This window comes from Phoenix dactylifera, chromosome 3, assembly GCF_009389715.1.
Source record: "Phoenix dactylifera cultivar Barhee BC4 chromosome 3, palm_55x_up_171113_PBpolish2nd_filt_p, whole genome shotgun sequence".
Classification (NCBI taxonomy): Eukaryota; Viridiplantae; Streptophyta; class Magnoliopsida; order Arecales; family Arecaceae; genus Phoenix; species Phoenix dactylifera.
In genome coordinates, this window is record NC_052394.1 from 18,283,457 (window position 1) to 18,308,418 (window position 24,962).

The following is a 24,962-nucleotide window of genomic DNA, read 5'->3' on the forward strand; positions in this document are numbered from 1 at the left end:
AGGGTAAGGCTGCAGAACCACCATCCGGCTCCGGGGAGAAATCGGGGTCGGCCTTCACTACCGATGGCGCCCGAAACCTCATCGAAACAGTGCTGCTGGAGAAGGACCGTCGGCGGGTCCGGGAGTTGGGGGTCTCTGACGTCGGGGCTGCCAGCTGTGTCTGTCTCGTGTCGGTGAGTGTTCTTCTGGCCGCTTTTCACCATTTATTAGCTCTGTTGTTCTCCGCCTGACGCCCTCACTTTTCCTATCTCTTAGCTCGCCCAGTACATGATCCGTCTAGAGGAGTGCTACAAGGAACAGGCGGGGCTTCTGGCGAAGGCCGAGGACCGACTGAAAGCAGTGGAAGAGGGAGGCCAGGCCGTGGCGGGCAGGACGACCGGGGACCTCGAGGCGAGGCTCCGGGAGGCCGAAGAGCGGGCACTCGGCTTCGCCGCCCTCGAGAAGCAACTGTTGGAAGCTCGGGAGCAACTCAAAGTCGCCTCGGGCCTCGAAAGCAGGGTTAAGAAGGCGGAGGAACGAGCTGAAAAGCAGCCCCGGAAGGTCGCGGACTATCGAGAGAGGTGGGAGAAGGCTCAGCGGTCTGCCGACAGCGCCCGCAACCGAACCCGGTCTCTTGAAGCCAAACTGGGCGAATTGGAGTCAGCCTTGGAGAGGTCCCGCGCGAACGACCAAGAGCTCCGTTCGCGCCTGGAGGAAGCTGAGGCCGCTCGCACTGCAGCCGAGGCGGAGCGTAAGGAGGCTCAGGCTAATCTGCTGAGGGTCTCCTCCGAGGCTGAAGACCGGATTGTGGCGAAGGTCTTGGAGGCTAAGGCTCAGATTACGGAGCGAGCAGAGGCTGCGCTGGCTGAGAAGAGTGCGGAGATCGGGCGCCAGGCGGTACAGGCTTATCGTCAGTCCGCCGAGTTCACCCGTGATATGTCGGAGGCGGTACGGGCCTATCGTCAGTCTGACGAGTTCGTCCGTGACGCGTCGGACGCGGGGTCCGAATCCTTCATCTTAGGCTTCGAGGAGGGCCTGGCAAGGGTGTCGGCTAAGTACCCCGAAGTTGACCTGAGTGGGATTTCCCTTCTCGACTCCTCTCCGGCGCCATCGCCCGCTGATTCTCCTACCGCCTCCCTACCCCATGCGGACGAGCCCGACGCTCCCGACCCGGGGGTTTCTCCAAGCTGACCTCTTGTACCTTTCGTTGTCCTCCTTTTTTTGTATGTCGGCATTTTGCCAAATTGTATGGGCCTTGGCCCTGAAACAATGAAAATTAATACAAGTCGAATGTTTCTTCATCTCGCTTTCGTCCTCCTCTTTTTTTCTTTTTAACTCTTGGCGGCGTCTTGCCGACTCCTAACTCTCGAAGTTCTTCCGGCCCTAAGCCAGGCATCCGAGGGTTAGGCCTCAGGAAATTCTTCCGGCGCTAAGCCAGGCATCCGAGGGTTAGGCCTCAGGAAATTCTTCCGGCGCTAAGCCAGGCATCCGAGGGTTAGGCCTCAGGAAATTCTTCCGGCACTAAGCCAGGCATCCGAGGGTTAGGCCTCAGGAAATTCTTCCGGCGCTAAGCCAGGCATCCGAGGGTTAGGCCTCCGGAAATTCTTCCGGCACTAAGCCAGGCATCCGAGGGTTAGGCCTCAGGAAATTCTTCCGGTACTAAGCCAGGCATCCCAGGGTTAGGCCTCAGGAAATTCTTCCGGCGCTAAGCCAGGCATCCGAGGGTTAGGCCTCAGGAAATTCTTCCGGCACTAAGCCAGGCATCCGAGGGTTAGGCCTCAGGAAATTCTTCCGGCACTAAGCCAGGCATCCGAGGGTTAGGCCTCAGGAAATTCTTCCGGCGCTAAGCCAGGCATCCGAGGGTTAGGCCTCAGAAAATTCTTCCGGCACTAAGCCAGACATCCGAGGGTTAGGCCTCAGGAAATTCCGCTCGTTGGTCGGCCAAAGTTGGCGCAAGCCGAGGCGACCGGTCGGGGCTTCAGGCTAGTCTGGTCCCGGGATGGTCATCGGGTTAGCCTGGCATCCGAGGACCGAGCCTCGGGAGATTTCGCTCGTTGGTCGGCCAAGGCTGGCGCAAGCCGAGGCGACCGGTCGGGGCTTCAGGCTAGTCTGCTCCCGGGATGGTCATCGGGTTAGCCTGGCATCCGAGGGCCGGGCCTCGGAAAATTCCGCTCGTTGGTCGGCCAAGGCTGGCGCAAGCCGAGGCGACCGGTCGGGGCTTCAGGCTAGTCTGCTCCCGGGATGATCATCGGGTTAGCCTGGCATCTGAGGGTTGTCAGGCCTCAGGAAATTCCGCTCGTTGGTCGGCCAAGGCTGGCGCAAGCCGAGGCGACCGGTCGGGGCTTCAGGCTAGTCTGCTCCCGGGATGATCATCGGGTTAGCCTGGCATCCGAGGGCCGTGCCTCGGGAGATTCCGCTCGTTGGTCGGCCAAGGCTGGCGCAAACCGAGGCGACCGGTCGGGGCTTCAGGCTAGTCTGCTCCCGGGATGATCATCGGGTTAGCCTGGCATCCGAGGACCGAGCCTCGGGAGATTCCGCTCGTTGGTCGGCCAAGGCTGGCGCAAGCCGAGGCGACCGGTCGGGGCTTCAGGCTAGTCTGCTCCCGGGATGGTCATCGGGTTAGCCTGGCATCCGAGGACCGAGCCTCGGGAGATTCCGCTCGTTGGTCGGCCAAGGCTGGCGCAAGCCGAGGCGACCGGTCGGGGCTTCAGGCTAGTCTGCTCCCGAGATGGTCATCGGGTTAGCCTGGCATCCGAGGACCGAGCCTCGGGAGATTCCGCTCGTTGGTCGGCCAAGGCTGGCGCAAGCCGAGGCGACCGGTCGGGGCTTCAGGCTAGTCTGCTCCCGGGATGGTCATCGGGTTAGCCTGGCATCCGAGGGCCGGGCCTCGGGAAATTCCGCTCGTTGGTCGGCCAAGGCTGGCGCAAGCCGAGGCGACCGGTCGGGGCTTCAGGCTAGTCTGCTCCCGGGATGATCATCGGGTTAGCCTGGCATCTGAGGGTTGTCAGGCCTCAGAAAATTCCGCTCGTTGGTCGGCCAAGGCTGGCGCAAGCCGAGGTGACCGGTCGGGGCTTCAGGCTAGTCTGCTCCCGGGATGATCATCGGGTTAGCCTGGCATCCGAGGGTCGTGCCTCGGGAGATTCCGCTCGTTGGTCGGCCAAGGCTGGCGCAAGCTGAGGCGACCGGTCGGGGCTTCAGGCTAGTCTGCTCCCGGGATGATCATCGGGTTAGCCTGGCATCCGAGGACCGAGCCTCGGGAGATTCCGCTCGTTGGTCGGCCAAGGCTGGCGCAAGCCGAGGCGACCGGTCGGGGCTTCAGGCTAGTCTGCTCCCGGGATGGTCATCGGGTTAGCCTGGCATCCGAGGGCCGGGCCTCGGGAAATTCCGCTCGTTGGTCGGCCAAGGCTGGCGCAAGCCGAGGCGACCGGTCGGAGCTTCAGGCTAGTCTGCTCCCGGGATGATCATCGGGTTAGCCTGGCATCCGAGGGCCGAGCCTCGGGAAATTCCGCTCGCTGGTCGTGCGCCTGTCGCTTGCCGCCCGACGGGATTTCTCCGTGGCCAGCTGCGATCGTGTTTCTCCTCCTCTCCAAGCGTCGCCTGGGGAACACCAGGTGGGCATTAAATGCTAATTGAGGGGTTACCTGGAAAATCGGATCGCCAGTTGCTGCTTGCGAGGAGTGTCAGTTAAGCGGCCGCGATGCGCGCGTTCTTCGAGGCGGATGCGGCCTGGGCGCGGGCGGAGATACGTGGACCTAGGGGTACAGGGCATCCGGAGTGTCCTGCACAAAAAATGCGATTAAGGAGAATGACGCTTAGGAAATCGCGGGAAGATACGCCTTGAGAGCCGGATCGGCTCCGGATTCAATGCGCCCGCATTTATTGGAGCCACCCGTATCGGAACGACCGGGGGGCCGCAGTTTGGCTATAAATATAGGTGCAGGTGCGATGGAGCCTGCCAAGCCGGAGCTGTTCAAGTTGCCGTGGATCGTGGACCTTCTCTCTGGCGCATGGCTGAGAGACTCCTGCCGAAGGAACGGGAGGCGCGCCCCTCGCGACTTCAGCCAACTGCCGTTTCATCTGGGATCAGCAAGGAGGGTCTCCCCGGCGGAACTCCGCTCTAGGCGTTTCATCCGGGATCACATCTCCCCTCCTTGAAGTTCAGCCTCCCGATTGAGCTCTGCACCAGACGCCTGATCCGGGACCGCGCCTCCATATGCTCTTCCCCCTCGTATTCCTTCTCTCCCCTAACACTGGGGAGGACCGGAATATCCCTTGGAGGTGGCGTTCCTCTGGAGGCAGCGGGAGCTTCGTCGGCGGCGGCTCCTCATCCTCTTCGTGGGGCGTGGATGGCGCCTCCGGTTGGAGGCAGTGTGGACTTCTCCTTCGTCCACTTCTTCTTCATCCGCGCCGGCTCTTCGTCTCTTTCGTGAGACGCCGATGGCGCCTCCGGTTGGAAGCACCCACTTCCGACGGGATTGCAACCGCTTCAGATGGAGGTTTCGGGATCCCAGATCTTCAGCTCCTCGGAGTCTCCACCTCTTCTTTACTTTCTTTACACCCTAATTCCCCCCTGGGAATTTCTTGTAATCACACGAGCACGCCGTTGTAACCAGAAATTATTGAAATGCAAAGCGTTATACATTTTTGAACTGTCTTTCTGGCATCGTCGTTCTACTGGTAATACATCCGCAGGTTAGCGGAATTCCAGCTCCTTAGAATTTCTCGACCATCTAGGGCCTCCAACTGGTAGGAGCCAGGTCGGTTTACCCAGCGAACCTTATATGGGCCTTCCCAATTTGGCGCTAGCTTCCCACCTTCCGCAGGTCGAGATGCTTTAGCTCGCCTTAGCACCAGATCTCCGATTCTGAAAAGCTTCGGTCGGACCTTGGAGTTGTAATATCGGGCCACCCTCCGCTGATACATCGCCATCCGAACCTGCGCCATTTCCCTCGCTTCTTCCAAGAGATCCAGGTTCCCTCGGAGTTGTTCCGAATTGGCCTCGGGTCGGTGCGCGGCCACCCGAGGTGAGGGGAGTCCGAGCTCCACGGGGACAACGGCTTCCGTGCCATAGGTTAGGCTGAAAGGCGTCTCCCCGGTAGGGGTCCGATGCGTGGTCCGATACGCCCAAAGGACATTCTCGAGTTCTTCGACCCAAGCTTGCCCCGTCCGACCGATTCGCGCTTTGATTCCTTGGAGGATTGTCCGATTTGTGACCTCGGCCTCGCCGTTGGTTTGGGGATGCGACACAGATGTGAACCGATGCTCGATCCCGAACTCCTCGCAGAAGTCACGGAAATGCTTGTTGTCGAACTGTCGCCCATTATCCGAGATGAGGACCCGAGGTACCCCAAATCGGACAATGATGTTCTTCTTCACGAACTTCCGGACTTGCACCTCCGTGATAGTGGCCAGCGGCTCTGCCTCCACCCACTTGGTGAAGTAGTCGATTGCAACAATCAAAAATTTCCGCTGAGCTGAAGCGACGGGGAATGGTCCGAGGATATCCATTCCCCACTGGGCGAAGGGCCAGGGTGCAGTGATTGGTGCCAAGGGGACAGAAGGGACTCTCTGGACGTTGGCGTGGCGCTGGCAGGCGTCACATTTCCGCACATGATCCTTCGAGTCCTCCAACAAGGTAGGCCAATAATAGCCTTGCCTCATGATCTTATGCGCCAAGGACCTAGCCCCCAGGTGCGATCCGCAGATGCCTTCGTGGACTTCGCTGAGGGCGTAGGCCGCTTCCGAGGGGCGGAGGCACCTTAAGAGGGGGGCGGTGAACGAGGTCCGATACAGCCTCCCTTCATAGAGTACGTAGTGGGCGGACTTCATGACGAGTCGCCGAGCTTGATCTTCGTCCTCTGGGAGGATTCCTTCGGCGAGGTAGGCGACGAGCGGGTCCATCCAAGATGGCTCCGGATCAATCGCCATCACCGCTCCGGCCTCGCCGATGCTCGGGGCATCCAGGGTCTCCAGGTAGATCGCCCTCGACAAGTTGTGCGCGTCTGCGCCCACCAAGCGGGACAGCCTGTCGGCCCTGGCATTTTCGCTTCTCGGGACCTGCTGAATGTCAACACTGCCGAGGTCGGGAATGAGTGCTTGCACCTTCCAGACATAGCTCTGCATGGTCGGGCTCCGAGCCTCGAACTCCCCTCGGACCTGCCCGACCACCAGCTGGGAGTCGGTGAAGACCTTCAAACGCCGGATGCCGAGCTCCTTGGTGAGTTTGAGTCCTGTGACTAGGGCCTCGTATTCCGCCTCGTTGTTGGTCACTGGAAATCCGAACCTCAAGGCATACTCGGCTATCACTCCATCGGGACTGGTAAGGACCAGCCCGGCCCCTCCACCTTCGGGGTTCGACGACCCATCAATATGAAGCGTCCAGATTGGGAGGTCGAGGCTGGGTGTTTCCGGCGGCCTAGGTTCCGCCTCCTGCACAGTGCACTCAGCGAGGAAGTCCGCGAGCACTTGGGCCTTGATGGCGGGTCGGGGCTGGTAGCGGATGTCGAACTCACCAAGTTCTACTGCCCACTTCACCAGCCGTCCCGCATTTTCAGGATTGCTGAGGATCTGCCGCAGTGGTTGATCGGTCAAGAGGGTGACAGGATGAGCCTGGAAATAGGGGCGAAGCCTCCTGGCCGCAGTAAGCAGCGCGAAGGCGATCTTTTCCGCCTTCGCATACCGCGTCTCGGCATCCCGTAGGACCCGGCTGATGTAGTACACAGGCTTCTGGAGCTTTGCCTCTTCCCGAACCAGTACTGCGCTGACTGCGGTTGGGGAGACCGCCAGATAGAGGTAGAGCATCTCCCCCTCTTGCGGCTTGGACAGTAGGGGAGGAGACGCCAAGTACTCCTTGAGTTGGTCGAATGCCACTTGACATTCGGCCGTCCAAAGGAAGTCTTTCGGGCGCTTCAACACCTTGAAGAACGGTTGGCAGCGTTCGGCCGATTTTGCCACAAATCGTCCGAGCGCGGCGACCCTTCCAGCGAGCTCCTGAACCTCCTTCACTTTGGTCGGAGGGGACATATCTTGGATGGCCTTGATTTTGTCAGGGTTGGCTTCGATCCCCCGCTGGTTGACAATGAAACCGAGGAACCTCCCGGCCGAAGCGCCAAAGGCGCACTTCGCTGGGTTCAGCTTCATGCGAAACTTCCGCAGGGTGGCAAAAGTCTCCTCCAGATCCGCGATGTGCTGGTCGGCATGGCGGCTCTTCACCAGCATATCGTCCACGTACACCTCCATGTTCCGGCCGATTTGCCCTTTGAAGATTTTGTTGACGAGGCGCTGGTAAGTGGCGCCAGCATTCTTCAGACCAAAGGGCATTACCTTGTAACAGTACAGCCCCCGGTCTGTTATAAAGGCAGTTTTCTCCTCGTCCTGTGGAGCCATCATTATTTGGTTGTAGCCGGAGAAGACGTCCATGAAAGACAGCAGCTGATATCCGGAAGTCGCGTCGACCAGTTGGTCTATCCGTGGAAGCGGAAAGCTATCCTTGGGGCACGCCTTGTTCAGGTCGGTGTAGTCGACGCACATCCTCCACTTCCCGCTCGCCTTCCGGACAAGTACGACATTTGCCAGCCATTCGGGGTAGCTGACCTCCCTTATGAATCCTGCCTCCAAGAGCTTGTCTACCTCCTGGTCGACCACTCGGATCCGATCCGGGGCACAGTGTCTCTTCTTCTGCTTTACTGGTCGGTGGGTTGGGTCGACGTTGAGGGCGTGAGAAATGACCTCCGGGTCGATCCCAGGTACATCGGCCGCCGACCAGGCAAATACATCAGCATTGGCTCGGAGGAATTCTACTAACCTGAGCCGAGCTTCCGAGTCGAGGTTGGCACCGACCCGGACCGTACGGTCCGGGCGACCCTCCTCAAGGGGAACTTCGATCACACCCTCGGCCGGCTCCCCGTGCCGCAAAGCCACCTCGTCTCTGGCGTCAAGGGACTCGACGCTTAGGGCCTCCACGGGCTTCTTCCCTTTGAGAGTTGCTAGGAAACATTGCCGTGCGGTCGGTTGGTCACCTCGGACCTCTCCAATCCCGGCCGCCGTGGGGAACCGCATTAGCAAATGGTATGTAGAGACTACCGCGCGAAGGGCGTTCAGTCCGGGTCGTCCGAGGATAGCGTTGTAGGCCGAGGGAACACGAACGACCAAGAACCCGAGCCGCACCGTGGCTTCTGCGGGTGCAACGCCCGCAGTCACAGGCAGCTCAACGACACCTTCGGCCGAGATAGCGTCTCCAGTGAATCCTATGAGGGGGGTGGATGTTTTGTGCAACACTTGTCGGGACAAGCTCATCTTTTGGAAGGCCTTGTAAAACAAAATATCAGCTGAGCTTCCACTATCCACAAGAACACGCCTTACATCATAGTTCGCCATAGTGAGGGAGATCACCATGGCATCATCATGGGGGGTCTGAACCCCCTTTACATCCTCATCACAAAAAGTGATTACATTTCCGACCCGCTGCCTCTTCGCGACGGCCACCCCTGATGCTTCCACCGAGCCCCCTGCGTTCCTCCCAGGCCGAGAGCAGCCCCCAGTGATGGTGTGGATCACGCCCGCGACGGGTCGATTCTGCTTCCGAGGCTCCTGAGGGGCCGGGTCGGCCGGGCGCGGGTCTGCGGGGGGACGTCGGTCGTTTACATATCGACCGAGACGCCCTCGGCGGATGAGAGCCTCGATCTCGTCCCGAAGCTGGAAGCAGTCTTCGGTGTCGTGGCCGTGGTCTCGGTGGTACTCACAGTACGCTCGAGAGGGCCTCCTCCCAGGGATTTTCTTCATCTGCCTCGGGACCGGGAGGTTCTCCCGCCCCTTGACCTCCATAAGGATCTGGGCCCGGGGGGCCAGGAGTGGGGTGTACCGGTTGAAGCGTCGGTGCGGAGAACGAGGGCGTGGGGCGCCGTGGTTCCTCGCCGGTGACGGGCTTCTGCGCCGATGTTGAGGCGTCGGGCTCCTCCTCTGGGGTGCCTCTTTTCGCCTTTTCTTCCCGAGCTTTAGAGGGGCCTCGGCGGCCTCCTTGTTCCGGTGGGCGGCTGCCTCCTCGGCGTCTGCATACTGGTTCGCCCGAGACAACAGCTCCGGGAAGCTCCGCGGCAGGCGTTTGTCCAGGGAGAAGGTGAGTCTGCCCTTCCGGAAGCCACGCTTCAGGGCTGAGAGAGCCACCTCCTGGCTCAGGTTCCGGACCTCCAATGTAGCCTTGTTGAAGCGGGTAAGGTAATCCCGCAGGCTTTCTCCCTCGTTTTGCCGGACATCAAAGAGGGAGTCGGAAACCAATCGCCGCTGGCTACTGACGGCGAAATGGCTGATGAAGAGGCGAGTGAACTGGTCAAAGGACTGGATAGAGTCAGCCTCCAGGCCGGCGAACCACGCCCTGGCTGGGCCACGGAGGGTCGTCGGGAAGGCCTTGCAGAGGAGGGGATCTGATGCTCCATGGAGGAGCATAAGAGTCCTGAAACTCTCCACGTGATCCCGTGGGTCCGCCGCCCCGTCATAGGGCTCGATCGCCGGCATTTTGAATCCCGGCGGATTTGGGGTCCGCAGGATCCTCGAGGCAAGCGCCGGTTGGGAGGAGATCTCCAAGTCGGCGAAGGGATCTTTAGAGTGGCCCTTCAGGACCTGGAGTTGTCGGTGGAGATCGTCCACCCGCCGGTCCAGGGAGCGCGACCGGTGGGTGGGAGACAAGGAGCACCGAGAGGGGGACCGACTGGAGCGCGGGTTCCTTGAGGACTGGGGGGTCTGGGAACGCGCCCGGGCCCGCCTCTTGTACCCCGCGCAGCTTCGATGGGACGGTCCTGGCAGAATGGACCGTGCTCGAGAATCTTCCTCGCGCCGGCGCTCCTCCCCATGGGAGAGGAAGGAGCGCGGGTTGAGGAAGACAGGTGAGCGCTCGGGGGGCAGCGGCTCCTAGGCCCGCTGTGGCGCTCGAGACATCACACCCTGCAGGTTCTGCACTACCTCCGCGAGGGTGCGAACCTGCTGGGCTAACTGGTCGAACTGAGCGGCTTCGACCATCTGAATGGGGGGTGGAATGGTGGAGTGTTGCTGAGAATGTGTTGGAGACGCAGCGGCCTCCCGGCCGGAGGCGCGAGAGGCCCCGCGACCGGAGGCATTGGAAGCTCCACGACCACCTCGCCGTGCCATTACGATCGCTCTGAGATCAGTCCCTTCCTCTAGCGCCAACTGTTGCTGGTGGTCCAAACCGAGAACGATTGACACAGCGGTGTGAACGGGGTTCCGTCTGAGTTGTCTTGGTTGGTGTTGGTTACGCTCCACCTTCCACCGGGAAACCTGCAAGCAAGCCTCGCACCACCACTGGGGTAGTGGGGGCCCTCCGACGATCAAGTCAGAGGAGATTGGAGGAGGAGGAGAAATGATAATCGCAAGCAAGAGAGTGCTCTCGAAGATATTGCTTACCCCCCCTTCTCCCCCCAGCCGCATATATACCTGGCTGGGGGGTCTCTGAGGGGGGTTTGTCATCGTGGGCGCGGCGGAGTGGCCACTGACATGGCCGTTACAGGGCGTCGTGGAGCAGCGCTGGGTACGGCCATGACAGGGCGTAGTGGAGTTCCGCTTTGTACGGCTGATACAGGAGATCGTGGAACAGCATCGGATACAGCCGTTGCAGGGAGTAGTGGAGCAGGAGGCCTCGGCGTGCCTCTGGGAAGCAGCCTGTCGTTATCAAGAGATCTCCGACTCGGGGTCGGAGTGCTGGATCAGGGGGCAGCCGACTCGGGGTCGGGCTGCGGTGCTGAGGATATCCGACTTGGGGTCGGATTGCTAGATTAAGGGGCAGCCGACTCGGGGTCGGGCTGCGAAGCCGAAGATGTCCGACTCGGGGCCGGACTGCTGGATCGAAGGGCAGCCGACTCGAGGTCGGGCTGTGGAGCCGAAGATGTCCGACTCGGGGTCGGATTGCTGGATCAAAGGACAGCCATAGTCTTCATGGGCGCGCGTGCCGGTCACGTGGAGCATGGCGGCTTAGTTCCCCCGTAACACAACCTATAGCCTTACTACCAGGTGGTAAGTCAGTTAAAAACCATGTTTTATTAGTCATAAGTGAATTCATTTCACTATTAATAGCTTCCTTCCAAAACATAGAATCTAATGAGTTCATAGCATCTTTATAAGTTTTAGGATCATCTTCAACCATAAAAGTATAGAAATCAGATCCAAAATCTTTCTTTTTCCTAATTCTTTTCCCTTTACCAAGTTCATTAATATCATTAAGTTCATTTTCATTTTCATTATTAGGAATAATTAGAGAATTAGATGGCGAACTACAAGATGCATCATTAGATCTATTTATTACATGCTTTTCTATTTTATCCTTAAATGGAAAAATGTCTTCAAAGAAAGAAGCATCTTTAGATTCAATTATAGTATTCTTTTCTATGCCATTAATATCAGAACTAATGACTAAGAACCTATAAGTAACACTATTAAGAGAATAACCAAGAAACACAGCATCAAAAGTATTAGGTCCTAATTTTCTTTTCTTGATTAAAGGAATATTAACCTTAGCCAAACAACCCCAAACTTTTACAAAGTTTAGGTTAGGTTTTCTTCCTTTCCAAAGTTCATAAGGAGATTCATTAGAACCTTTAAATGGAACCCTATTAAGCAGGAAACATGCAGTAAGCATTGCTTCCCCCCACCAAACCTCAGGTAAACTTGAGTTGGCAAGCAAAGATCTTACCATATCTTGCAGAGTCCTATTTTTCCTTTCAGCCACTCCATTAGACTGAGGTGAATAGGGAGGTATAACTTCATGTAGAATTTCATTAACTCTACAGAATTCATTCAAGTCATTAGAGGTGTATTCTCCTCCTCTGTCTGACCTGAGAATCTTTATTCTCTTGTCAAGTTGATTTTCTACTAAAGATTTATAAGTCTTAAACATCTCAAATGCTTCATCTTTAGATTTCATTAAATAAACTTGACAATACTTAGAATAATCACTATGAAGGTAATGAAATACCTTCTACCCCCTTTAGTCAAAGTTCCATTTAGATCACATACATCTGAATGTATTAATTCTAATAAAGTTGAATTTCTATTTACTATTTTAAATGGTTTTCTAGGTTGTTTAGATTGAACACAAATTTGGCACCTTTCCTTTTCATTTAATGAAACATTAGATAATAAACCAGAGCTAATCATTCTTTTAATAGTATTATTATTCACATGTCCTAATCTAGCATGCCAAAGAGATGAAGAACATATTGAAAGCACAATTTTATTATTATTATTAGAAGAAAAATCCAAAGATACATTATTTATTACATACAAGCCATCACACTCATAACCTTTGCCTACAAATGTTCCATTCTTTGTTATAATCACTTTCTTAGATTGAAATAACAAAGAATAACCACTTCTATTTAGAAGAGATCCACTGATCAGATTCCTCCTTCCATCGGGCACATGGTACACATTAAATAGTGTAAGCACATTCCCAGACGTAAGCCTTAGAAGTACTTTTCCAGTTCCAAGCACTCGTGCCGAGGTGGAGTTCCCCATAGTTACTGTTAGGCCGCTCCGGACCTGATAAGTAGTAAAAAGGGTATGATCAGTACACATATGAACATTCGCACCTGTATCCACTAACCAATCGGTAGAGCAAATTGCCAAATTTAATTCTGGACTTAAAGTTACATACCGATCATCAGTACTAGTAGGACCAGCACTGGATAGCACCATGTTGGTTTGTGGATTTGCAGGTTGAGAAGGCGCATGTTCATAGTTCTGATACTTCTTCTTCTTCATCCGGCATACTCGAGCCATATGACCGAGTTTCCCACAATTGTAGCAAATCGGCTTCCGATCATTCTTATTGATATGGTGTTTTGGCTTCATAGGTTTTCTTTTGTTTCTAGGTCCACCCTTTTCAAATTTGGAGTTCTTGAACTTATGGGTCTTATTTTGACTTTCTACAAAGTTCACCTTGGTTAGAAGCTCAGGATTCATGAGTTGCTCATTATCTTTCTCAAGGTGTTGTTCTTGGATCCTAATGGCAGACAATAGAGTTTTCATTGTCATATCCTCGGTTTTATGTTTCAGGGATAACCCAAAGTCTTTCCAAGAAGGTGGGAGCTTGTCAATGGTACAAGCAACTTGAAGGCTCTCAGTTATTCCCATTCCCCTTAAGCCTAACTCATGATAAATCACTGTTAACTCATGGGCTTGGTCAACTACGGGCTTGGTGTCAACCATCTTATAAGACAGAAATTGACTAGCAGCATACTTGTCCATTCCGGCATCTTGGATACCATATTTCTTATTAAGATCATCCCAAATCTCCTTGGAGGTTTTAAAAGTGCAGTAGACATCAAAAAGGGGATCAGTAAGATAGGACAGAATCCTTCCCCTACACAGGTAGTCTTTCTTCTTAAATTCCTCCAAATTACAAGTTCTAGCTGGTTCATTCTCTTCCTCATTTGGAGGAGAGTCAAAGATTATGGAAAATAACCCAAGTGTGGTTAAGAAGATTTCCATCTTCTGTCTCCAACGCTTAAAGTTATTTCCATTAAATTTTTCAGGAGGAACCGGGTCACTTGCATTGGCCATTGGGGTAACTCTAAGTACTAGCCTATTATATGTAGAAAGAAATCTACTTCAAGAATGTTGGGAATATACTGTCCCAGAAAATTTTAAATCTATAATACTCTACTTCAACAAATAATAGGCAGAAATAGGCTTATAGAAAATAAATAGAGAAAGTGAAAAAATGGAACCCGAGATGCTGAGGCGTGGTATGTTGGTCACTTTCCTTGAAGTAGATTTCGCCGCCTTACAGTGCACTAGGCTTGGATGGCGTTCTACTCCTGAGATACAACAGCCTCTCGCACTGTTCCTTCTGCCTCAATGATTTGCACGGATCAAAGAAGCTTTCGAACCCAGAATCAGTATGCAGCAAGCCCGTTGATTGAAAGAAAAACAGCAAAACAGGAAGAATAGAAGTTCTCCGTTTTCAATTTTTATATATACTGTCTAATCCGAAGAGGTCTATTTATAGACTTCTTCGGGACAGACGCGACCCAAAAACGATCCAACGGTCGAAACCGGTAAGAAAGTTTGAAAAAACACTGGGAGTATGGCCAGCGGATGCGAGGTCGGTTGCGAAGAGGTGCTATCGAGGAAGCGACGTGGCTCCTCGTGCTAAGGGTGCGAAGCACGACTCATGCGCCTCTTGGCTCATCGCACCTGTTGTTCGACCTCGGCTCCTCTGGGCTCATTGCACCTGTGGTCCGACCTCAACCTTGGCACCTCGGACGAGCACAGGCACAAGGAACCTCGGACGAGCAGGGCCTCAGTCTCTTGGACGACCTCAGCTCTGGGTCGCACAGGCACAAGGAACCTTGGACGAGCAGGGCCTGTGAGGCGCAAGTAACCTCGGACGAGCAGGGCCGAGCGAGCACAGGCTCGAGCGCAAAGACCGTCGGGTCGGACGAGTACAGGCACACCAACCATCCACACCAACCTACCTCAAGCACCTCAAGCACCTACCTCAAGCACCTCAAGCGGGCACACCAACCATCCACACCACACTCCCTTCTTAACATATATACATAATATATATGTTTTAAGTATGAAAACTTTTAATTATTATTTAATAAAAATCTAACAGTTCGCAGGGTGAAGAAGCAAATCAAGAGTATTATGGCTCAACCACAGCCCAAACACATGATTTCTTAAAGATGCATATCATGTTTAAAGATGTAAATTTCTTTAAATATCCTTTTACAGCTAGCCAAACATTTGGAATTGATAGATTTTTCAGTAGCCCATCACTTATGTTGTATGATTCTGGTTTTCCTCCAAAACTTGGTATGGGAAAATTTAAAGCTTTTCAAAAGTCTGGAGCCAATTTTTTTTGCTCCCTTTTGCATATACTCTGATCTTATATATTTGGTTGCACCATGATTATTCTATATAGCAATGTTCCCAAATCACTCTCTCCTCAAATCACCGCCCAACCCAGTAATAGGATGCTCGTCCTTAAGGTCGGATATCCAAGATCACCTCATGCTAATGATTTTGGGCTGAAATTTGAGAATAAAAATACTCTTCAGTCCAGCAAAAAAAATTATATATCATATCAATATTATATATTATATTAACATTATTATTATATTTATGATATATATTATACTATAGTTTTTATTAATCATATTATTGTCATATTATTTTTCAATAATAATTTTAAGTTATAATAAAATATATTATTGTATTTTGTATTTATACATTGAAATTATTTAATATATTACTTTTTTTTGTCTTATTTTCCTAATCAAAATAAATATTAGTATTAAAAATATATATTTAAGTATAAGTAAAAATATTAATTCTATAACAAAATTAATATATATATATAAACTTTTATGCAATATATTAGAGATAGTTTTGATATTATATGGTTAATGATTTTGGATTCTATGAAATACCAAATAAATTACTTATGGATTCTCGAAAATTTTTTATCACTGGAACATAGCGTACCAAATGCGGCGATCTCACATTATCGAGGATCAGGTTGTCCCGAATAAGGATCGCCTAAGATCATTCCAGTGATCTCATCAGGGTCACCAAAAGTTACCCGTGTTTTTATAGAGGGTACATATTTCTTTACGCGCCTGCGTTTATTCTAGGTGGGCCATGACCCATTCGAGTAATTATAGAGTTACGAGCCTCTCGTAAAGAACAGCAGCAATAGCAGAGCACTTTGGAGTTGAATTTTTCCACTTGACTTTTGGTTGATCTGAAGTTGGGTGATCTAAAGGTCTTCTGATGAAGGAGAGTGAGTTCACCGAGGAGCTGCAGCAAGTCCCACACCACCGGCAGATCAATTGCGATCTCCTGCCATTGCATGTCCTCTTGGTTTGGCTGCTATGATCGCCTTGGAAGCACCAACTTTAGCTTCTTGAAGCTTACAATTTACACCAAAAGAAGTGACCCTTGCAAACTTAATTGGCATCTATATCATGAGCACATTGGAATTTCAGTCTTTGCACTAGACGTCGATGGTGTTTATTTCAAGGCTGCCAAGTTTTTTCCTTCATCATGTCCCTTATCAGGTGCCGTAGATGTACCATCCTTGTCTGTGTCGGCAAAATAGGTCGCTTTCAACTGTTGGATTCTTCTATGCGCTTTCTTCCACGGCTGTGATGAGCCCGACACCCACCAAAAGGCTTGGTGAGTGTTTTCAATCCCCGTCTAAATGCTTTCCTTAAGAAAGAAAGTAGAAGATGACATCATGATAAGTTTGCAAGAGCCTGGAATTTGCCATGTACCACAGGTCGAAATCAGCAAAGAAGCGCTCCTTTTGTTTTGCTTCGAGGCCAATCCGCTCAACCTTTGGACGCAAAAGCATCGGTCCAAAGGCATGAGTCTTAATTTTTTTCCTCTTGGTATTGCGATGACATGGACAGCAGGGAATGCAGGAAAGCAACAGGGATCCATCCAAACTGTATGCCGTTTATTTTATTATGTCGAATTCTGCTCTATATTAGAACACTGATGTTATTTTCTAACAGTACACAGGCTGATTCTGTTTCCAATGTCTACAACGCTGTGTTAGGGATTGGAAGTTCCTAGATTAAAACATAAAAACCATGAGGAATGATGCAGTATTCCATTTACATGCATAGGAGACCAATAACTACTCTGTAAGCAGATTCAGATTGTAGTTCCTGCGCAAAAACACTGATGTAGTCCTATGCAGCCTTCCAGAGGCACCTTCCATAGTTGTTGGCCCATCGTATGCTCTTTTCTCACCAACATCATCCATCAGACTGCAATAAACAATCGTTGCTGTGCTCTCTTCATAACATGCCACCACTCGCGAAATGAAGCCAGCTACAATTTGCTCTAATTCATGTTTTCCGACTGTGAGATTCAATGAAGGTAGATCCAGAGTCCAACTCACAGCTAAGAACATAGGACACAATTTAAAATCAGAGGAATGGAACAAGCTGCAGTCAGAATGGCCAACATTGCAAGGGTGCAAAATATCCATACCCAATTTAAGAGGCCAGCTATTACAGACAAATAACGATAGTTTAATAATTAGCAGCACTTCAAAGGGTTGCTGTACCCGAGTTAAACTGGCGATGTCCTGTTTACAAGAATTCCAATATTCACTGCGAAGAAAGCATCTTCACCGTACTTGCTTAGATGATAAAAATAAGGATCAGTTTTCTCTTCACCATGTATAACAAAAATGTGACATTATAACCATGCAATGCAAAATTGTTCGCAAGAGGCCATTTTGGCTAGTGCTGTGAACAGAACTAATATTTTTGTAACCTAAATGAAAGTAGAGCAACTTTTGGTCTGACCGGTAATCACCTACGCCTTGCTAATATGTCATTCTTGTATCAAAGGGATGTGATACTGCAGAAGTTTCAATGTTTCTCATCAGGGAGATGATGATCCATGTTGGGTGAACCAACATATCGACCAACATATCAGCTGTCTATATTACAAGCTATACCATGGCTACATCACGCAGCAAGTGGTTGTGTTTAAAAGGAGGGATGAATAAGTGCGCAGCTTCAAAAAGAATCCAGCACCTGCTTCTCCCGTCCCAATGAGTGACATCCATAGACCAATCATCAAATAGCGAGTGAGATAAAAGGGGAAGACCATATGATTAAGAACTTCAGCATTTTTTCAGAAAAAAGGCAACTGATGCACATCAAGGAGTGTCATGTCCGGCTTCTTTTTGACATTGTTGGTTGCTCAACACTGTGCCAGGGTATGGTAGAACAGAGTAAATTGTTAAACTAGAAGAATGAACAACAGCATATATATAACCTTTACAATTTTCTAGTGGCATATATACCTTTATAATTGCGTCTCCACTCTAAACAGCAGCAGCATCATTGTCTGTAGGTCCAGACTCACTGGCCTATTTATCTGAAGATTCTATACTCTCATTTGTTTCTGTACCTAAAAACAATATAATGATATAATTCAACCAAAGGTTTAAGAAAGAGGAACAAAATTCCAATATACTGCTTCAGTCCATTTCTGTCATCCATTATAAGAAGACACACTATGCCTACTGGAGGGGGTGGAGATATTTAATAAAGTACTCAGACCAAGATATATTTGGAAAGTTACCGCTTGTTATCTAAACCATAATCAACAACATGTTTCACCTGTTTTCTTATCATTCTTCCGTGAAGCCTTTTTAGATTTTTGAGATTTCCTGGAGCGTTCTTCGGATGACTTGATGAATAAATGGCTATATTTTTCCAGTAATTTATTCTTTTCTTCTAATAAGCCAAGTAATTCGTATGCATCTGCTACTTTCCGGACAATTGATTTTTTCGGAGGCTTACGGTCAAATTCTTCAAGTCCCTTAAAAAGCTAGCCAAGTGGAATAAGAAAAACACATGATCAGCAGAAATAATATATACTGAATATAATTTATTTAATTCTACATGAGATGATAATAAGATTTTACTACGTTCATGAAATTTATCGGAAAGGTGAAAAGATTGTAACACCAAGCTATGATAAAGATATTTATTTATTCACAAATATATGTGCAGTACCTTTACAAGCCTCTCTAGCATGTTATTTCGATAATAAATAGAGAGCATAAGATCACAGAACCGCCAAGGCACTGAATGCAGATCATGACCGATCTTCTTCACCCAAATTTTGTGAGCTTCCTCTGCCCTATTGTCTTTTTCTAATGCACGTATTAATTGCTCATATGTTCCCATAGTTGTTCCTTGCCCTTTGCTCAGCATCCATTTTACAACCTAAATTGAGAATATGCGTCTTGATCAAAGTACTGGGGGTAAAGAACAACATGGAATAAACAAGTAAAAATAGGGAAGCTGGGGCACCACCAAAAAACCAATTAGACATTGGATATTTGTTACACGGTTATACCTGAACAACTCGATGCCATTGCTCCTGCTTTTCAAGAACAATAAGTGCCCTCTTCAGCATGGCTAAAGGAAAGTTCTGCTCCCATGCAACCCAAGCATCAAGAGTACCATACACAGCTTCTTTCGAATTTTTGAGGTCAAGAAGCTGCAAATTTTGAGAAGTTTTGCCAGTCAACTTCACACAACAGGTAACAGCAAGCCAGCAACTGAGCAAGCTGATAAATCCACCAATCTTTTAACTGAAAAAGTTGCAAAATTCCCTCTAAAAAGATAATGAAACTATTTAGTCAGCCAGCTATGCTATCTAGGCTATCCCAGCTGATGCATTAGCTTTCAATTTTCATTTCATGAATAAAAAAATAACCAATAAATCACTTTGCCAAGAAAATTTGACTAACCAGACATGGTTTGATTATATTACCATGTTACATATATATAATCAATACTAATTAAAAAGTCAAATCCCCAGGACTTATATAGTACTGTAATATTAATACCATGCTACATATAAATAATTGGTTAAGATTTCCTTTTTAGACTTTTTAGATTATACGTACCACATATAATCTATACCATCTATATAACTTTTGCTTTATTTTCAGACTTGAACTTTATAAACATTGAACTAAAAAGAAATCCCTCTTTGGATATAACACACACATAAAAAAAAAAAGTCCAAATACATACTGTGTTAATGAGGAACTTTGCTTTCTCCGCTGATGAAATATTCTTCCCAATTTGTTGTCTGGGTAGTGGCTCTATGTCACTCCTCTGTTTCTGATTGACCATACTATTATCATGCTGTAAATGGAAATAAACAAGTAACTTCAATGACCTGATTCTACCAAAGAAAAATCTACAATAGTTTATTTCTACAAAACTAAGTATTCATCCCATTCTATACAATTAGAAAATGCTAATGTAATGCCTCAATCTTCTCTGGAAAAGTTGAACATGAGCTAAAGATCTTCAGAGAAAGGGAAAAGGAGTATAACAATAATAAAAAGAGGAAAGCAAACAATTTTACATTTCCTAAGATCCATGAAACATGTTCGCATAACATGAGAAGAAATAATAGCAGATAAAATTTTCTTTTAAAAAGACCAACAAATACATTGATTATAAATTTAATTACCCCTTTTTTTACTAATAACGCCTATGCAGAGATATGAAAAGGTTAAAGATGACCCAGAGACATCCAGATACAATTCTCTGGCTGTGTCATGCCTCAAAGAATTTTATCAGAACTGAAGTAATTTTCTGAAAATATTTTACGTAAAGAATGTCCTTTCAGATGATTCTATAACATGAAGAACAAACATATTTTGTTCCTAGTTCTTTTAGAAAAGATCTTTAGTTGGAAAGAACCTCTGATGGAAACTTTGCTTTCAGACCACGTTGCTCAAATACTTGATCTTCCACAATTCTGCTATCATTCGAATACCTAGATTGAAAACCAAAAGTGCTGGTGGCATAACTGCTGCAGCAATGTCCTGCTACAAGCTACAGAGAAAGAAAGTTGGATGGTTAAGTCCATTCAGATATAGCAAATGATTTCTATAAAAATGGCCAAACAGAAGTGACAATAATGGGAGATACCTCTGTCCTTGCACTCCAAAGCCTGTATATTAAAAAAAGAAGAAGAAGAAAGAAAAATGAATTAGGTTTAAGGAACATAGCATAAGGTGGTTAAAATGCCGAGATAATCTTCATCTACAAGAGGGTTTCCATCATCTGATATTGACATCTTTTACAGGATGTTCTATTTAGTTTAAATCAAATGGGCCATAAAATGCTTCAGAGAATCTGGATTTGGGACGTTTTTAGTCACTAACTTAGAGCTGAAGCTAATTAGTCTTTTAGGAGTCTTTGATATGGATACAAAACCAGTAAAGTTGGATCCTGGAAGGTAATAGACGTCAAAGGGAAAGGGGAGAGACAAAGATTACAACACCTCAAGATGGAATATTGGATGCCGAGAGAAATATAAAATGCAACATATAATAATAAAATAAAACACAGATTTAGGCTAGTTAACATAGTAAAATGCCAAAAGATAATAGGCAAAACGCATAGTTGTGCGTCATGTATCAGCCTGTATCAGTGTTTCCATCAACCGCACAGCAGCATATCGCAATGATAAACTATGATACAGTTAAACATGGATCAACACTCTGTCATGCTCTACTCATATTACTGGATTATCTGTGCATCCCAAAAATATGTTGTTAGTTTTGTTTAATATAACGTTTATCAAAATAAGCTTTTGATTAAAAAATGTAGGTAACTCAGTAAGTTCTCACCCTAAAACTTAAGTTTTTTAGTTTTGGATCCACAATTTTATATCATGCCAGTTAGTTGGCGATTCACTGGTCAGATTCAACTAAGAAACATGTATGTTTACGTTAATTAGCAGCAGCATGTTCATTAGCCAGTAAGGACCAAGACGGCAAATGTTGAATCGGAACAACCAAACCAACTGATATTGAAACAAGAAAATATCAGCCTACACGAAACTGGGAGAAGCTTGGCTCATTCAGAGTTCTATTTATTAAGCAGCTAATCAATTGGAAATGCAACAGATAATAATCCAATACTACTTATTTTCCAACCATCAGCAACGGAAGACAGCTTCAAACTCATGGTTATACATTGCAAGCATGTAAACTAGATCAAAATGGAACCTTTCTAAAGGGAAAACCGAAGAATGACTTCCAGGTTCTAAAAAGCGTTGTGTGGTTATAATATGAGCTAAAGATTTTCAAAGTTATAAACTTGAAGATACCAGGAAAGAAAACAAAAAAGGGAAAATATACCAAGAGTGTTCTCCAATATTAGATTTGATTATGAGTTGAAGAGACCCAAGGGATCGCCGGAAAGCACCCGCCATCTGTGTCCACTCTTCTTCTCCTCCTCCTCTGATCCAATCAGTAGAAAGAAAAGCAAACAGGGGGCAAAAATTAGGGAAGAAGGGGGAAGATTCAAAGCCCTATTCCTCTTCGCTGTTCTACTCCCCTTAAACCCTAATCCTCCGCGGCTGGCGTCCCCGTGCCTCCGTCCTTCTTCAATTCCAGACCCCAACCACCAGATAGCTTCGAATTCTAAGACCGGTGTTGCGAGGGGCCAAGCAGCGGAGGCGGCGGAGATGCAGCGGCGGCGGAGGAAGGACGGCGGGGTTGAGTTCAGTGCCGGGAAAAGAGGGGAAGGCGAGTTCGGGTGGGGATCGGTAAGTAGGGTGATGCTCTGGTTGCACATTTCGGTCCACCAATCCAATAAGCCCACCCGGCCCAATAAAAATGTATGGGTTCGCCAATAGGAGCAACAAATTTGATGCAAATATAGTGAGCATGCAAATAATAAGGTTCAATTTCTCCCCCTACCACGTAATCATTTGAGGGTCATTACACGAAACATCAAAATAAAATTTTAGTAATAATTTTATAATATAATTAATTATATTTAAATCTGAATTTTATGTTTATATATATATATATATATATATATATATATATATATATATATATATATATATATATATATATATATATATATATATATATATATATATATGGTGAACATAAACTCATAAAAGTCTCACTATATGAAAATAAAAAATAAAATTTGATCACAAATTCTTATATAATTTATTAGCCAATAAATATATAATTTGATCACAAATAAATATATAATTTATTTATATTTTATATTTTCTTATAGTAGGTATAGAATTAATCTATGAGCACTATATGAAATATTAGAAATGAAAATTTCATATAAAAATTCTATAATTTTTTATTATTATAATAAGACTCATATTTCATATTTCTATATGGTTGTTAGAAAGATACTCCATAAGAATTAAATAAAACGTAAAAAATATAATTTGACATCAAATCCCTCTGTAGTTTATTGATTATATAAAAATCTAAGACTTTGTTCTATCATGAAAATTAAAATCAATGATAAGTCTCTTCATAATTCATTAATATATTTTTAAGAAAATAATTTATTGGTTATATTAAGATAAGAATTTTTATGTTTCTATAAAATTTACTTCGATGATGAATAAAATATTTAGTGTTGATGTATAGCAGCTGGTTTTAGTTGACATTATTTATGTAGGAAGTTTTTTTTTTCTGCCAAACCAGATGTATCATACAGTATGGGTACAGATACAGTCAAAAAAAAAAAAAAAGTCGAAAAACAAGGCACCATATGTTCAATGCAAGTTCAACAACTGATATGCTTCAATGAAAAAGCTAATTTCCTAAAAGCAATTGAAACTGATTGAAGGAATAAAAAGAATAACAACTAAGGAGAAGAAAAATTACATGACATGGACATCAATTTGGCCTGACTGACTGACCAGTAAATTTGGCCGTGTATCACGCCCCGTGATTGCACAGGCCCCACACGATACATGAACTTCGCGTACAGCGCGATGCTCGCACGAGGCAACAGGGGAATAATAATGAAAATTAAAAACAGTCATAATCATATTTAATGAATAATAGAAGGCAAGTAGAGCAATAACATATTATTTTTCAAATTACCATTCACTCAATAAAAAGAATAATTTCCTGCTTGTATCATTTTATTGGGAGGAAACTTGAAACAAAATTTTGAATTTTAAAATTATTATTTATAAATGACAAATAGAAACAATTATATATAAAATGCCATTATAGCGAGATTGATATAATAGTGCTTGTTGATTAAATATCTATGGACAATATATATAACATCATGGACTCCCTAGTGTGGAACACATGCATTGATTGCTTATAATAGTAATGACTATTACAGTATTATGTGCGAGCGTTATCTATATAAAAACAATATTTGTTGTTTACTCATCTTATTTACAGTAATTATACAGATAAAAAAACAATCGGCGTCTCCTTTATAGCAACTTTAATATAAAATAACCTGGTATAACAATCTTTATCTTTTTCATTATATGTATATATGTATGTATGCATATGTAATATGATGGAAAAAGCCTAGATTTGTTACGATGTGTACAAGAAAATACATGACTCATTTAGTTATTATTATATAGCTTTTAGCTTGACAACTACTAACATGCTCCATCGATGACTTATGATTTGTATTAATATCACAAAGTTAATTAGTTACTTTAGGTGCAGTTCACTAAATTGATAGCTAAAATCTCTATATTTTCATCTAACTATTTGTGATTTAAATATATAGATGGATTATGGGACCAAACTTCTATATTAGTTTTTATATTTTTAATATATTTTATTCATACGATTTTTTATGATTTTTTGATATAAATATTAGAACAAAAATTCAACTTTGTCATGATAATTTTAATATTTTTTTTTTTTTTTTTTAGAAATAAAAACAAAGAATGCTACATCTTATTGTTGTCAATTTTATCAATGCATTTATAAGTTTTTCCTAATTTGGTGATATGGACTAAAGACAATGTATTTGTATTGTTAGGATTCGTTATTCTTGGCATTATTTTAGCTGTAAATTTAGCACTTTTAACGACACACATAAAGAAAACAAGAAAATAATAATACGTGCAACAATACATCTCTTTTTGAGTAATATTCAAGAAGCAAAAAGTTTTTGGTAGAAGTATGAGACTCATATGTTTTTTGTTTCTTATAGTTTTTGTATTAAATTTCTTCTACAAATTACGTTGGTCTATTGTTACCTATATGTAGCAAATCAAGCAAGTCTAGAAATTTTTTTTTTTTTTGATTTTTCCTTCGAGCGATGCTTACAATAATTTCGTTTCTAGGGTTTTTGACAGTCCTGCATGACAAGCAAAGGTTTTGCTATTTTCGCATGAAGGCTTACAAGCAGTGACAAGATCTCACACAGTTAAAAAGAGTGCTAGCTTCGTTATTATAAGTGCTAGTGACTCAGATTATTTAAAATTATGTACGAATGGCAGAGTTGCATGCCGTATGAGAATGTTTGATACAAAGGCTTCTCATATCATTATTGTGGGAGATTCTTTGACTGACATTCCTCTTATTCAGAATTACTGGAGAATGGGAGCAAGCCTACATTCACACGAGGCGACACATGTTTGTA

The 24,962-nt window shown here is 46.4% G+C and overlaps 1 protein-coding gene across 1 annotated transcript; it reads right to left on the minus strand.

Moving 5' to 3' along the window:
* Positions 1-17,015: 17,015 nt before the first annotated feature.
* Positions 17,016-22,120, minus strand: LOC103717887 (pentatricopeptide repeat-containing protein At4g21190). The gene is made up of 9 exons (XM_008806439.4): positions 21,701-22,120; positions 20,484-20,505; positions 20,253-20,387; positions 19,572-19,685; positions 18,886-19,029; positions 18,540-18,752; positions 18,141-18,351; positions 17,822-17,928; positions 17,016-17,724 (listed from the first exon to the last, which is right to left on the minus strand). The coding sequence occupies exons 1-8, from the start codon at positions 21,772-21,774 to the stop codon at positions 17,888-17,890; spliced, it is 954 nt and encodes a 317-aa protein (XP_008804661.1). The 5' UTR covers positions 21,775-22,120; the 3' UTR covers positions 17,016-17,724; positions 17,822-17,887.
* Positions 22,121-24,962: the final 2,842 nt, after the last annotated feature.

Coding starts and splice junctions, on each gene's coding strand:
- LOC103717887 (XM_008806439.4), bottom strand. CDS start 21,774: ATGGCGGGTGCTTTCCGGCGATCCCTTGGGTCTCTTCAACTCATAATC. Junction 19,686..20,252: donor AAGCAAAGTTTCCATCAGAG/GTTCTTTCCAAC, acceptor TTCCATTTACAG/CATGATAATAGTATGGTCAA. Junction 18,352..18,539: donor TGCTAGAGAGGCTTGTAAAG/GTACTGCACATA, acceptor CCACTTGGCTAG/CTTTTTAAGGGACTTGAAGA.